The sequence below is a fragment of the Polypterus senegalus genome, chromosome 13 (genome assembly GCF_016835505.1).
Source record: "Polypterus senegalus isolate Bchr_013 chromosome 13, ASM1683550v1, whole genome shotgun sequence".
Lineage (NCBI taxonomy): Eukaryota > Metazoa > Chordata > Cladistia > Polypteriformes > Polypteridae > Polypterus > Polypterus senegalus.
Window position 1 is genome coordinate 135,407,185 of NC_053166.1, and position 16,348 is coordinate 135,423,532.

Genomic DNA, 16,348 nt, shown 5'->3' on the forward strand with positions numbered 1-16,348 from the left:
AATGCTGCTTCACTTAAGCGGTACACTTGGCTCTTTATCACCTCTTGCACATTCACTCTTTCATGTAGAAGTTAATGAATTAGGGTCAGATCTGAAAGAGGACAACTGTACTACAGGGCCATTAAAATGATTGACTAGCCTCAGGCCATTTATGATTAATGAATCTCTGCATGAATATCATTTTTTGTACTTGCTCACTGTCCATTTCTGCATGCACTGGCAGGTTATTAAAGTCTGTTCACTGGAAAAGGTTTGTGAATGTGCCTTGTTGCCACCTTTAGGCCAGTTGGGTATGAAAAATAGTAAATTGTGCCTCCCTGCAGGTTGAAACCATTCACCTCCTACAAGCTGAGAATGATGGCAACAAACGACGTTGGAGACAGCGAGTTTAGTACAGAGACTGACCCAGTGACCACCCTGCAAGATGGTAAGTGTACTGTACTGTTTAACAACAAATGCTGTGGAGTGTTTAGGGAGGGGCACAGATCAAATGCAGTATATAGTAGCACTCAGATTTGGAATCATCTAGAAATTTCCAAGTTTTTGATTAGTAATTAATGCATTTTTTATCATGATTTCATTAGATTGATTTAAAAATACACCCAATACAGTATTAGTGTGTATATTGGCTATTACTGCTTGAAATATATATACTGTACTAGCGCCCCGTGTGGCTCTCCCTGTGTATTAGTAAAAAAGGACAGTGAGGAGGGCCCTGCCCGGCTCCCTACTCCTGACGTCACGCTTCCCCCTCCCCTCAGCCTGCAGCCTCTGTCTTGGATTAGGGTGATTATATCGCTCCTGCAAGTCAACTATGATTCTTATCGGGATGAGAGAAGTCGCAAAACCAACCGGAATGTTCAAGCAAATTATAGAAAAAAACCCGATCTAAATCCATTTAGTTCTCTCTTTTGCTAGCTAAGAGAATGTAAATTATGCTCGGAGGCTGGAGCAACAGAGTGTAATTGCAGACCACAGTACCTATGAAGTCAGTCATGTAATACCACAACATCACGAAATGCCCTCAACGTCAGTCACATAACACCCATTGCATTAGACTATGATTAACATTAGGGCCCTGTTACACTATGGCTAAGATTAGGGTTGCAGGAGGCCAAGGGCTACAGCTAGACCTTTCTCGGCTGGCGTGTGAGTGAGGAAGGCCCCGCACCCCTCCCTTCGGCCTGCTGCATCTCCCTCGGAATCACGCAAATAAATCGGTACTGTAAGCGAACAATGATACTTAGTGTGATGAGAAAGTATGAAAAATGAACTAAAATGTTCAAGCAAATTATAGAAAAAAAACCGATCTAAATCCATTAAGTAGTTCTCTCATTCACTAGCTAAGCAGAGGTAAAGTACATGCCCCGAGGCTGGTGCGTGAGTGAGGAGGGCCCAACCCCCTCCCTTCAGTCCGCTGTGTCTCTCTCAGATGTACGTGAATAAATTTGTACCACAAGTGAACTATGATTCTTAGCGCAAAGAGAGAAGTAGCAAAAATCAACCAGAATGTTCAAGCAAATTATAGGAAAAGACCCGATCTAAATCTATTAAGTAGTAGTCTCGTTTTCTAGCTAAGAGGATGTAAATTATGCTCCGAGACTGTCGTGTGAGTGAGGAAGGCCCCTCCCCTCGGCCCCTGCATATCTCTCGGATTCACACAAATAAATGGGCACCACAAGCGAACTATGATGCATAGAGTGATGAGAGAAGTAGCAAAAATCAACCAGAATGTTCAAGCAAACTATAGGAAAAGACCCGATCTAAATCCATCGTGAAAAGCAGACAGACAGACAGACAGACATTAGATTTTATATACTGTTTATAGAGCTATACAGGGTGAGCCAAAATGAGTACCACATTTCTCAAGGTCATTGCACGAGGTAGAGGCAGCCAAGTGTGTTGGGGTGGGGGTCCTTCGATAGGTGATCCCTATCCCAACATGCCTCAGTGTGGCGCACACAGTGCTTTCACTGTCAAAGCGTTCTTAAAAAACAACAAATCCATCATCACTACACAACGCGCCTTCTGAACGCACTTCAGCATTCCTCCTAATGGTGACATCCCAAATCAGAAAACAATTCTTCAGTGGGTGGTTAAATTTAGACAGATGGGTACAACATTGTGAAAAAAATCTATTTTGTATATCCTTTCTTGTGTAGTAGTGAAATTTATTTTATCTTGTAGCATTTTTGTAGAATAAACTTTGAAATATGCTACTTCTTTTTGTCTCACCTTGTATATAAAACCAATTTTGTTTGAAGTCTTAGTGAAGTAAGGTGAAAGTAGAAATATTCTCAAAATATCCTTAAGTACAGTAATGAAGTACTTGTACTTGTTGCTATACAAAACTGGTATGTATGTGCAGAGAGACGGAGCTCAGAATGAAGTGACAAAATGTTAAGGAAATGCAAAAATGCAGAGAATAGTAAGCATATGCTCATTGCTTGCCAGAAGCCCTTTTCTTTCTTTCACTTGGCTCGATTTGCAGTCTGAGTTGTTGTCTTTGCTTGCTCCTCACAGTGCCTGATGAGCCTCCTGTCATTCTAGCTGTGACTCCCCACACCACTTCTTCTGTCCTCGTCTCTTGGCAGGTAAGATGTTATGTTCAAATTTGGAGCCTTTCCTCAAATCTTGCCAAAAGAATTATTGTAAAATTAGACCACATGTAGGACACCCTCTGACTAGCTGGAAAGAAAACAAAAACTAATGACAGCCTAAGCAAATCAAGTGTCCATGCAGAAGAGTCTGCGTGTGTTTTCAGAGCTCTTTTGGAGCCGATTTCCCTTCTCTGGCAGAGGTCCCAGCATTGCTGTTGTGTTTCTTATGTCTTCGTTTTTCTTTATTTCTTTTAACATACTATTACTACTTAGATACCCAAATCTGAGTTACAAGTTGTGATAAATGTCTAAACCAGCATTTATCCTCATCTCATCTACTGGAGAACTTAAAGGTTGGTTCTGCTGCAAATTAGGGCAAGTTCTCTCTTGGCATGGGACAAACCAGAGGGCTTATACCTTCATACTGTGGAAAGTAAAGAAGCAGTATGGAACCGAAGCTCTGCCATCCATTATAGAACTAACCAAAGGGGACGTGTGAACAGTTTACAAAGCTGCTCTTTTATTGCCTCCTCCTTTACCATCTAGACCAGCAGAGGGGCTGCAGCTGCATTTCTCACCCTCATATTGAATTGGACTGCTTTAAGAGTCACCAGCCTTGTTCCTCATGTTCAGTTTTTTTATGATCACTTGAACTACTGTAGGCAGCTTCAAAGATCAGAGTAGCCTATGGTGAGCTGTTCATACTTGAAAATCCATCAAAGACTAATTAACGATAATAATTATTTACATTTCTATAGTGCTTTTCTCACTACTAAAAGCGCGTTAATCTGCCTGAAGGGGTCCTACTCCATTGGAGCATGAACAATAACCTGAAAATTGCTCCAGGGGTGCTATGCAATGACTGACCCAGCACTCTGACCCCCAAAGTTCATGCAAAAAGACAATTTCCCCATTGGCATTAATGTAGCATGACAAATCAAATCAAAACATTTACATAATGAGTGAGGAACCACTTGAACCACTTATGTGCAGTAGACATTTTGCACCAGTACACTTACCACACATTAACTGTCAGGTGGTGAAGGGGTGAGAGACAGTTAGCCAAATAGAGACCGGGGAGGATTAGGAGACCAGAATCACTAGGCTATGATGGGCAGATTAGCAAGGACATCAGGCTACATACACCCTGCTGTTTACAAAGGATGCTCAGGGATCTTTTAATGAGCACAGAGTGTCAGGCCCTTGGTTTTACATCTCATTGGAAAGGACAGAGCCATTTTTACAGCATAGTGTCCTCATCACTACACTGGGGCATTAGGATCCACATTCAGGCCACAAAGTAAGCACCCCTCTCCCCAGCCCCCTAGAACCTCCCCACCCACTGGTCTCACCAACATCTCTTCCAGCAGCAACCCAAGCTTTTTCCTAGCTGGTCTCCCATTCAAGTACTGGCCGGGCCTGAACGTGCTTAGCTTCATGAGGATGACCTTGTTCTGAAGTGCTGGTGGCATGGTTGTACAAAAAAGAGCAAGAAGGCAGTGTGGCAGAGTGGTTGAGGGACTGGGCTGGAAACTGGTTCCAATCCCTCTTTTGATGGTTCGTTAGCTGATGACGTGTGAAAACTGAAAGCCACACTTCACCTGCGCGAGATGGTATTCTTTATTAAAGGCACTATATAAAATAAATTGGAATCTCTTTATTCCATTTTGGATTTTAGAATATACTCATATGTTACAGTTATTTCTATTTGGGTTTAAGTGGAAGTTTCAGCCAAAATGAGATTAAAGTGATGCCATCTTCTGATTAAGGATGTAAACTTGAACATATAGGGTTGTGGGTTCAAACCATGACACCACACCACCGATGGTCCCTTTCTAGGTCACCTAATCTGCCGTTTCTTCTAATACTTGTGATGTTCATGTGCCAAGCTCTCAAACAGAGCTCATTAAAAGACAAAATATGAAGTGAAGCATGATTACTGTCTCTTTTATTACCTTTTTGGAGCTAGGAGCTATAGGATGGTGCTCACCCAAAATTGTTCTTTAAAAACGGTTAACTTCTTCTTACTCCATTTTGTGGCTTATGTTGTATATTACAGTGGTATACTTTGCATCCTTTAAAATGACTATTTTTCATATTTCAACTTTGCTCTCTGTTTAAGGCCAGAAAATGTTTTATGTTTAGAGTAAATATGATCGGTGCTCCAGCTCGTTACAAGATTTGATTCATTTGTGCGGTTATAACCACATGAATTAGCTGGCAGAATACAACTTCAAACACAACTGAGAAACAGTGCTGGGCAGGTTCCTACAATGTCGTAATGGTGATAGCTTTCCACTCCCTCACCACATCCATAATCCTCCTCTTAGGCCTTCCTCTTTTCCTCTTACCTGACAGCTCCATCTTTAACATCCTTCTCCCAATATATCCAGCATCTCTCCTCTGCACATGTCCATACCAACACAATCCCTCCTCTCTGCCTTTGTCTCCCAACCGTCCAACTTGAGCTGACCCTCTAATGTACTCATTTCTAATCCTATCCATCCTCGTCACACCCAATGCAAATCTTAGCATCTTTAACTGTGCCACCTCCAGCTGTGTCTCCTGCTTTCTGGTCAGTCCCACCATCTCCATCCCATATAACATAGCTGGTCTCACTACCGTCCTGTAGGCCTTCCCTTTCACTCTTGCTGATATCCGTCTATCACAAATCACTCCTGACACTCTTCTCCACCCATTCCACCCTGCCTGGACTCTCTTTTTCACCTCTCTTCCACAATCCCCATTACTCTGTACTTTTGATCCCAAGTATTTAAACTCATCCACCTTCGCCAACTCTACTCAATGCATCCTCACCATTCCTCTGACCTCCCTCTCATTTACACACATGTATTCTGTCTTGTTCCTACAGACTTTCATTCCTCTCCTCTCTAGAGCATATCTCCACCTCTCCAGTGTCTCAACAGCCTGCTCCCTACTATCGCTACAGATCACAATGTCATCAACAAACATCATAGTCCACGGGGACTCCTGTCTAATCTCGTCTGTCAACCTGTCCATCACCATTGAAAATAAGAAAAGGCTCAGAGCCAATCCCTGATGTAATCTCACCTCCACCTTGAAAGCATCTGTCACTAATACTGCAGACCTCACCCACCCTGTGGCTCACGGTATGGCCCTGGGAAGCCCATCAAAACTTCCAGTATCTTCATAAGTCATGTTGTTTATGCAAAATGCTTTTATGGTGTTTTCTGTGAAAGGAGCTATAACCACTATTATTTATTTGGCTGACACCTTTATCTAAGATGACTTACAGCATCAGAGATGCACTTGATGCACTTGGTTACATTTCTTTTGGTTTTCCAACTGGAGCACAGGTAGGTGAAGTGGCTTACTCGTGGTCACACACTGTCAGTAGTAGGATTTGAACCCATAGCCTCAGCATTTGAAGACCAAAGGACAAAGTCTCAGCCATTATGTCACACTGCTGTTTAATCATATGAACATCTCCATTATTCATTTCTGATGGTCCTGTCAGACTAAAAATCATCTCAGTGGCCTTAAATGAAAAGGGAATTTGTATGGCCGGGCTGCATTAACTTTGTGTCTATTATCTCTCGTGAATCTAAAATATGCCCTTTATTTGTATTTCTCTTACCACCAAAGAAGCCAAAAGAAGAAAGCCTAAATGGGATCTTGGTGGGTTATCGCATCTACTACAGAGAACTTCCATATGAAAGTGCCCAAGGTGATGCCAAGTTCACTGCAAGCCCATCAGCCCTGAGGACTGAATTGACAGGTATGGTGTCCATCAGTACATCACTCTATCATTTAGCCTGCTGTATGCTGGACCAAAGGTGCCTTTAGTCACATGAAGCCTTCTGCACAATCACTGCTTGGCCATGAAAGAGGGGAGTTTGCCATTTTCTATTGATTGCCCATCTATCATAAGAGATCAAGGTTTTTTCTTTTTAACATTTTCTATCCCGTTGTTACTTCTGTGGCTCAGAGTTGAATTTTCCGGCACCCATGCTAATGTATTCCATTTTGAACTTTACCCAGGAGGGCCATGGTGCTTTTGCTTAGAGTCCCAGCATTTACAATGGAGACAATGATGGCAGAGTGCTTCGGGGAGCTTACATCTTGGGTCCATCCTCTTTCTATGTGGAGATTTTGCCTTTTTCTTGTGTCTGGTTGTTCCTCCAGGTTCTCCTTCTGTCCTACCACAGCACCAAAGACACATGTTTTTTGAATTGGCAACTCTTAATTGGCCCGCTTGCATTAATGGGCACTGATGTGGTTTCTTCCTTGCTCCTGATGCTTTTGGGATAGTCTCTTCCTTTCCAGGACCCTGGTTTGATCATTTTATGTACAGTATGCTAATTTAGATCCCTCCCTAGTGCCACAATACTTTCTTAATAATGTCTCTGCATTCTTCTTTTGCATAAATCGGAATTAATTGTCGCTGGGATGCATTGATGAGGATTGCATTTTCAAACATGATGGAGTTACCTGCAGTGAGGTATTCACATGCATTTTCAGTCTTTCGACTGTGCTCACTCATACTGTTAGGTCTGTGTGTGTGTGTGTGTGTGTGTGTGTGTGTGTGTGTGTGTGTGTGTGTGTGTGTGTGTGTGTGTGTGTGTGTGTGCGTGTGTGTGTTCCCCCCAGGACAAGTTCTATCCCAATTTCTATTCAATGCATCTAAGACAGGAATACTTGGGTTCTCCCCGAATACAAGGAATGAATTCAATTGCTTTAAAATTCATCATTCAGAGGGTTAAAAAGGGCTCTTTCTTGTAAAGCAAACCATTTTATATTCGCGTGACCTAAGAATATTTTTTTAGGGTGACTTTTGCATGTAAAACATTAACACTTGTGGTGGCGTTAAGACTTCTGTTGAGCACGGCGACTCACTAGGACAGCTGGAAGACATGAAAAATACCGGCCAATTTAAGGAATGTTATTTTGTTTTTATTGGTTCTATGATTTATTGGGAGCGCTCGCTCTGCGATGCTCTGCCCGGATATGTAGAAACTGGAGTTGTACATCACTGTAATTAATATTACAATAAAAATTCAATAAGGATAAATTCTAGGCCTAAATAAATCAAAATGCAAATGGATCAGTTATAAGGGGAGTGCTTGTTGGAGCAGTGTGGCACCGTTCTCATCGTCTTCCTCCTCTACCCCCATATAATTTATACCACTTTTGCTTCTCCAGTCAGATGTTATTTCCCTCACAGAGAAGACCTGCTGCTTTACCCACGATTGCTCCTTATGGTACTTAGGTCATAGGTCTTCCATAATGTCTGAAGAACTTAGTTCACTACTGCCTCCCAATGGCTCCGAGCAGCAGTGCACCACTATTTTGAAAGAACACGTTTGAAATCAACCTGCTTTGTGCACAGGAAGTCTAACTGAAAATCAATTTCTATATAAATAGTTATCAATTGACTATGATTGCTACTTTACATGGTCCAAATCTTGTACCATTGGGCCATCTGTGCTGTCATAAAGTAAACAAGTAGTCTACTCAAGTGGAGACTACCTGGTGAACATGTGCCAGAGTGAAGATAGGACTTGTACACTCTAAGGCCAAACTTTTGTGGACACCCAACCATCACACCTGTATGAGCTTGTTGGACATCCCATTCCAAATCCAAGGTCATTATTATGGAGTTGTCCCCAACTCTACTGGGAAGGCTTTCCATACGATTTTGAAGTGTATCTGTGAAATGCCATAAAACATTTGTGAGGTTAGGTACTTATGTTGGTTGAGAAGATCTGACTCATTATCCCAAAGGTGTTCAGTAGGGTTGAGGTCAGGGCTCTGTGCAGACCACTCAAGCTCCTTTACATCTTTATGGACCTGGCTTTGTACACAGGGTCACAGTCATGCTGGAACAGACAATGTCCTTCTCCAAACTGTTTCCACAAAGTTGAAAGTGCACACAATTGTCTAAAATGTCTTTGCATGCTCTGGCATTAACCGTACCCTTTATTGAAACTAAGGGTCATTGCCCAAATCCTGAAATGCAGCCCCAGACCACAGTAGAAACTAGGCAGTCCTGAAGGTATCATTCTCCTGGCATCATCAAACCCAGATGTATCCATCAAGACTTCCAGATAGTGAAGTGTGATTTTTCACTCCAGAACACATGTTTCCACTGCACCAGAGTCCAATGGTGGTGTGTTATACACCACTCTAGGCAACACTTGGCATTGTGTATAGTGAGCTAATGCTCGTGTGGGGCTGCTTGGCTGTGCAAACCCATTTCATGAAGCTCATGCCGTGCAGCTCTTGTGCTGATGTTGCTTTCAGCAGCAGTTTGCAAATCTCTTATGAATTTTGCATACAGTATTCAGTATCAGTACTCGGCAGCCCTGCTCTCTGAGTTTGAGTGGTCTATCACTTCACAATAATAGCACTTACAGTTCACCATGGCACATCTAGTAGAACAGAAATTTCTCACATTGACTTATGGCCAAGGTGGCATCCAATGACAGTGCCACTGAGCTCATCAATAACGACTTATTCTACTGCCATTGTTTGTAAATGGAGAGTCCATGGTTATGCACTTGACTTTATGTATCGGTTTACACCTGAACTTTATAATCTAGAGTGGTGTCCACATACAGTACTTTTGGTCATCTAGTGTATGTTAAGAGCCCCAGCTCCAAACACTGGATGTCACATGAGTTAAGCATCCGAGCAGTTGGATTCCCATTGATTGTTGTCTTTATCTGTCTATCTGTGGTGAACTGCTCCAGAACATTCCAAGGTGATGAGCATGCCCTTGGCAGAAGTATTCTTTGCTCCATGTAGATATGGCAATTATATCACATGATTGTCTTCCTCAGTGGAGATTTGACAACAAGTTAATTAATGGATAGTATAAGGGGTGCTCAATAATTTATCTACCTGAGTATGAAAGAAAGCAGCAAGCATACTGTGACATGTCTCAAGGTTACTCAGTTGTGGCTCAATGCGAGTGTAACATTCCAAGAGACAGGATGTCAGGAGAGTCCTCGTGCAAATCGAGTAAGAAAATGCTAGATTTGGAGCAATGTTCAATGATAAACGAAGGGAAAAAGCCAAAGGAGATCCATGAATGAATGACTGCAGTTTATGGTGAATCTGCCTCATCATCGTACAAAGTAAAATTTTTGGAGCAAGCAGTTTAGGTGGGGTAGAGAGTCCATTGAAGATGACCCTCACAATGGAAGACCTGTGGAAGCAACTTTCACAGAAAAGTGAAAGAAAGTCCAAGTTTTTATTTTGTCAGACAGACAAATTAAGGTTTTCCAAATAGCTAAAGAAATTGGTATCTCAGCAGGTACAGTTTGGAAAATAAATCATGAAAGTTGGGCATGTCAAAGCTCAGTGCTAGATGGGTTCCAAGAATGCTGATGCCAGAATGCTGTCAGGAGAACTTGGAGATGCTCCGTGAAGACATCGTTTGGTGACTGGAGATGACATGACATGAAATGAGTGCAGTTCAAGACAGAAAAATCTGCAGGCAAAGTCACGACAACTGTCTTCTGGAGTTCATGAAGTTCTGGAGTTCATGCCACACAAGACAACCATAACCAGGGAGAGTTTGTGGGAGTCAATCATGGAGAAAAGATGAGGAAAACTCACAGCAGGCGTGCTTCTTCTTCATGACAATGCGCCAGTTCATATGTCACGTCAATCACAGGCTGCCATCTGAGAATGTGGGTTCCAGCAGCTGAACCTATCCACTCTACACTCCTGACCTGGCTCCCTCAGATTATTTCATGTTCCGGGTTTTGAAGAAATCTCTCCATGGACAGCATTTTTCAAGTGATGAAGACATCAAGGTAGCTGTGAAATCCTGGCTTGAAGGTCAAACGGAAGATTTTTTTTCAAAGGGATTAAAGTCATTGCAGGAAAAGTGGATGAAGTGTATGGAGCTATCAGGGGACTGTACTGAAAATAAAACAAACATTTTTTGAAAACTCTTGTCTTTCCTACTGAAGCAGATAAATTAATGAATGCCTCTCATATTTATATTTGAGAACTTTCATGTTTTCAAAAGTGAAGGCTCAACCAGATGGCCCATCAGTTCCAGGGTTCCTGTGCGAATCCATATAGAGTGCATAGACATTTTGCCATATCGAGCATGAGCATATACATCATCAAGTGGTCCTCCAGGGCTGGCTCCAGCATGACCCTTCTTCATGTTGAGATAAACAATCTGAAATCTGTTAGCAAGTAGTACTGTATATTCTCTGCTCCATTTAGACATGGCAGTTGTGTCACTTGTCTGTCTTCACCATTGGAGACTTGATTGCAAGTTCATTAACAGATAGTATTAATACTTTAGATCTTTTACATTTTCAAAAGTGAAGGCTCAACCAGATGGCACATTGGTCCCTGGGTTCCTGTGAGAATCCATATATAGTGCTTGGAAATTCTGCCATATTTAGCATGAGCATGTTTATCATCTTGTGGTCCTCCAGGACTGGCTCTGGCATGACAGTTCTTCATGCTGGGATAAAGACTCTGAAATCTGTTAGCAGGCCTAGAAAATAAATGGGTTGAGTTATTCATTGAACAAGAACTCCATTAGAATACAGCAGAGGTTCCAGGGGGATTATCACCAGCTTATTCTGCAGTAACCAATTCCACTGCAGGGTATCTGTGACCACTTTATAGTCTGACTGAGTTGACAGAATTGCTCAAGCTTCTTTGAAATATTTGGACACCAATTAGGTGTCCCAATTTAATTAATAAAAAATAAAAAACAAAAACTATGCTCAATGGCACAAATCCCTGAAAATCATGGCACATTGGCTGGCTCAACACAAAAAGGTCCATCTTTGGGAGGGTCAGGTTTTCTTGTAGGAGTTTTCTCCAAGTCAGCTTCAGGTCCAAAAGGCAGATGTCCTACTCTGGGGAGTGTCAGGATTTTATAGAGGCCTGACTGTAAGGATGGGACCAGCTCTGGGTGCTGCAGTTGTGTCATTTGCCCTCTCCTGGGGCCTCATGCATAGACGGTGCGTATGCACAGAAATGTTGAGTAAGAACGTTTCCATATTCAAATTGCAATATATAAAATTTACACTTGGCGTAAAGCCATGCAGTTTTCCATGGTACCTCATACCCTGTCGTACACAAGTTCTCCGCTCAGTTTTGCAGACTGTCGGCACACAGCGTCAAAGCAGTGCTATTATTCCTGTGTGGTTACTCCTTATTTTCCTGACGCGGCTTTATAAATACACTGAAACTAACCGCATATTGTTTATTAGTGTAATGCATCTGATTGTAATTAACTTGTAACAATATAATGGTCCAGGGAATAGCCATAGTATTCCAAATACCATAACTGCTTTAGCATTGTTACTCTCACTGCACCATCTTCTTCTTCTTCTTTTTCTTCTTTCAGCTGCTCTCTTTAAGGGTTGCCACAGCGGATCATCTTTTTCCATATTCCTCTCACTGCACCACTCGGAGTATTTATATCTCTGTATCTGGATGTGAATCACAGCAGTAGCTGATCGTAAAGAGAATTATCGGTATACAGCATCAAGCCCACGCTGTCTCAGCCACTGCAAAACGTTTTAAAGCCTTTCCTGTACAGACCTCGCGGTTCAGAAACAGTTTAATCCCAAGAACTTTAAATGCACTCAATCAATTGCTCCATGTACAACTGTTTGTACTTATAAGTACAATCACCCCACTGTAAACTTGCACTACAGTTATAATATCGCATAACCTGCGCCACTTTATAAAGCGCGTATTTACATATGATGACGATATCATTTGTAAGATGAAATGCAGCAAAATATGTTGATTATATTATACAGATAAAACTTTAACTTCATTTAAATAATCTTTATTGTTTGGTGGTGCCACAGCGCTAGCAAGTTCACGTATTGTTCCTACCTCGCGCTGTATATTTACTGAGGCTGGCGCAACACTGGAAGGATAGAAGGATAGTATAATTAAACACGTACTATGAAGATATTTCAATGTTCCTTAAAAGGTTTGAAGAATCGTCATTGTAAGCTTACAGATGGCTTAACGTCTATTACAGAGCTGATTGTGTGGTGATTGGGTATTTGAGGAAAGAAAAGTAAGGACAGGAATTGGAGGTTAGTACGTTTGAAAGAGACAGTACTGCTACAATAAATTATTTCATCGAACAATCACTGCACCATCGTGTTTCCATGTTTAATAACATGCTTTCATTCCAATCATCATGAAAATGATACCACATATGCATCTCAGTATTTTAATTATTCAGAGAGCTGTAATATCACGAATGTAATGGATTCTGTGTCCTGTCGGAGAAAGAGAAAGAAAGGAAGCACGCAGTGATTCACACACATAGAGCACATTGAAGATCAAATATAAACCAAAGCATTTAATGTGCTACTTTAGTTACGATGGGATTTGAGAAACTAGTAAATTAAATGATTTTAAGATGAAGTTTATGATGTTCTACTTTAATGACAAAATAAACTACGTGATTAAAGTGGAAATTTCGAGATTAAAGTTGACATTTCAAGCTTTTTTCCCACTGTGTGCCTATGTTTTTTGTCTGTACCCTAATAAGCTCAGACAGTGGGCTACAACTCGCCTTTTCACGGCGACTTTGATATGTGACTTCTTTTTTATTTCCGGCACTGTGCAACTTTGTGAATGTGAGCTTTAAAGTTTCTCCAACACGCTATGTCACTCGATCAACTTCCTTTTGTTGATTATACTACGGTTTATTTGAACAAATAGTATGTTTTTCCTTTGCCTCCACTTGGTATTCGCTGAAATTCTTATATTTTCTCCGTGCTTTTCCCATTGTCTTTTCACAGAAGGCTGAGCTTAAGGGCGATTTATATTGATTTGCATATTCATAGAGGCGTAATTCTGGGAGGAGTTGGGGGCAGGACAGAAGGCGTGTGCACGAGCGTTACTTTTCACGCTGATCGGGATTTATGTAGCAGAAGAATGTGGAAGTTGGAGTACGCACAGATTCCTGCATCTGGATTTTTCTGTGCATAAGCACATTTCGGCTTTTGTGCTTACGTCATGTTATAGTGAGAGTTCTACGCACAGCGTTATGCATGACGTCCCTGGTGGTTTCTTAGAGCTACAGGTGGAAAGGGAGAAACTCTTAGCTTGAGCACCCCCTTCTGGTCACATTGTGATACCGCTTACATCAGCAGAGCCATGAAGATGATCACCGGGGCACATGTCCGATAACAGGCAGAGGAAGCAGTTAAATGCGATAGCAGAAGACCTTTAGAGCAGGTTTATTCCAGTCAAAGTTACATGATGAAGAAAAGCAAAAATTATGCTTTAACTCTGTTTCTTTTTTTTTTTTGTTCAGCATCTGTGTGTGTCTCTGCTTGATTTCAGCTGCTAGCATTTCCTTTGTTGTAGACAAGGTTTGTATGGTGCATCTTCAGCAGCTGCAACGCTGACTTTTTTAGACAGCTAAAAATGTGCTAATATATTCACTGCCTCCTCGCTTTCGAAAGCGTACTGAAAGAGAACGCGTACGGCAGGCTGGTGTGAAATGTGCCAGTGACCTTTACATTCTGCAGACACGTGTGTGCCTGCAATTAAAAAAGTGTGAAGCCGCTAATGACCCAGACCTCCAGCACGGCCTTGCCACACTTCTGATTTGGGATTTTATCACACATGTTTTTAAATATTCCCCCCCTACACCCAGGATATCCAGTGAGTAATATTTACACATCTTAGATTTGTCAAACTTCTGCTGCCAGGCAACGCAGCCTTAGGAGGGTAAGGAGGGCACGGCTTTAAATCCCCATTGCTCAGGATATAAATGTCAACTCTTGTTTGTTTGGGTGAGATGCTTTGTGAATGTATTAACCTGCAAGACGCCATATAAATAAATGAAGGAGTCTTGTCGGTTACTGATGCTTTTGTCACTAGCAGATACCTCTGTATAGATAGCCATGGTACAGTACAAGTCAATTGAGAACAGCCAGCTAGATCAACTACCAGTAAGGCTGATAAGCTTCAGCCCCCTGTTACCCCTAACAGCAGGTCTGAGAATGGAGGTATCTTATGTATTTGTCTGATTTTTTATCTAATTTGATGCATTTTTAGTCTGCATGGATTTTTACTTGCACTACTCGATTCACCTTGAATTGCTGTAAGCTTCTAAATTTCAACAATTCATTAATTTATTAATGACTTATCTCAGGGCAAGGTAGAAGATGACACAACAGAAACCAGCTCTGGACCAGAACCCACATAATGCTAGACATCCACCCCAAACACAGTGCCACTCGGGGGGTATTTTTAAGTTACAAATCATACCATCCAAATAGTCTTTGGAATGTTTAAAGTATCCATGAGAGAAAAACAAAAAAAACTTGGCACAGACAGTGACATGGCTGGCATTTGTGTTTGAGAGTCAAAAGCTGTGAGGCAGCAGTGCATAACCACTATGGCAGCATACCACCATAACTGTAATAACTTCTGTGTCATGAAAAACATTTCTAGATTTGAAACCCTGTTTAATCTAATCCAGGGTCAGGGGTCCACAGCCTATCTCTGCAGCATCGGATGCAAGCAAAGAAACTGAATATCTAAATAGATATAAGCATATTATACTGTGTCAGCCATATCTTTGATGCAATCTCTATTCTTGCAGTTCTCTATTTTTTACAGGAGTGGTTTTACTACACTGCTTACATTTCTCCAGTTCATTTTGTCCCCTTTGTTCTTTCATTTACCAGGATTTATACTTGTTGTGTTTCCTACCAGGGTAAAATCAGTTTGCACTGTCCTGAAGGCTTGGTTAAGTTTGTTCAAAAAGTATTTGGGAAGAAGCACTTCTCACTTGTGGATTTTCACCTTGGACAAGTCTTGTAGTGTTCCTCTGAACAATTTGTTATTTCCACAGAGGTGACAGAAGTAATAGGCTTGTTTACAACAAATTTTCTTCTTTATCTCCCTCAGCCAAAAGCGCCTTTAAATCTGTAAGCCGTCCTTCACTGACTGAATTCGAACTGACACGTAAGTTTACTTTATACTGACTCTTTTTTTAAGGTTTTTGATTGTACGTGGCTCACTTGGGTACAAATGGCACCATCAGAGAGTGGCTTATGAGTCTCCTCAATTTCTAATGTTTTGCTTTTAGCCCAAAATAAGCTTCCTAGTAAGAAATACCCATGTGCCAGAGCCTCATCTTAAAAATGCCATGCCTCATTTTAAAAAGTGATCCCACCTAATTAGAGAAAGAACAGTGTTGCTTCTGGGTTTTAGCAGGGAGGCCTCGGGTCTTGTTCTGTGTGCAGTCGCGCTGCTGTCAAGTCAGGTAAGGTCAACTGGCTTTACTGTCATACCAGCCATACACCGTGTTGCAGCAAACGGCGGCCTGAAATAACGTTCCCCAGGACCGCAATGCAACATACATATTAACACAGGACAAGTACAAGACAGGTAAAGAATTATGCAATACTATAATAGATAAATACACCATTTAAAATGATCAATAGGCAAGTAAACAGTAATAATCTAAAGTAGATAGCAATACAAGCATAAATAATGAATAATAATAATAAAACTAATAATAAAAAACCCAGTAGTGACAAGTGTAACAAATGTACTACATATAAATTTGCAACACAGAATTCAGAGTCCAGACAGCCAAGGAGTAGAAGCCGTTGCCGATGACTACAAAGATGTCTTCAGTGAAGAGCAGAGAGGACCCACTGATCTTTTCTGCAGTGTGTACTATCTTACGGTCAGAGATAGTGCAGTTCCCAAACCAGACAGAGATG

The 16,348-nt window shown here is 41.4% G+C and overlaps 1 protein-coding gene across 4 annotated transcripts in view; it reads left to right on the top strand.

Annotated features, from left to right (window-relative positions):
* The window catches only part of sdk1a (sidekick cell adhesion molecule 1a), a 1,556,037-nt gene that overhangs the window by 1,448,139 nt on the left and 91,550 nt on the right, over positions 1 to 16,348 (top strand). For 3 of the 4 annotated variants that reach the window (XM_039774120.1, XM_039774122.1, XM_039774123.1), the window contains 4 exons: positions 324 to 427; positions 2,524 to 2,594; positions 6,228 to 6,360; positions 15,525 to 15,581. In XM_039774120.1, the coding sequence (XP_039630054.1) occupies positions 324 to 427; positions 2,524 to 2,594; positions 6,228 to 6,360; positions 15,525 to 15,581 (365 nt within the window). The remainder of the gene's footprint in view (positions 1 to 323; positions 428 to 2,523; positions 2,595 to 6,227; positions 6,361 to 15,524; positions 15,582 to 16,348) is intronic. The other variant, XM_039774121.1, reaches the window with a different exon arrangement.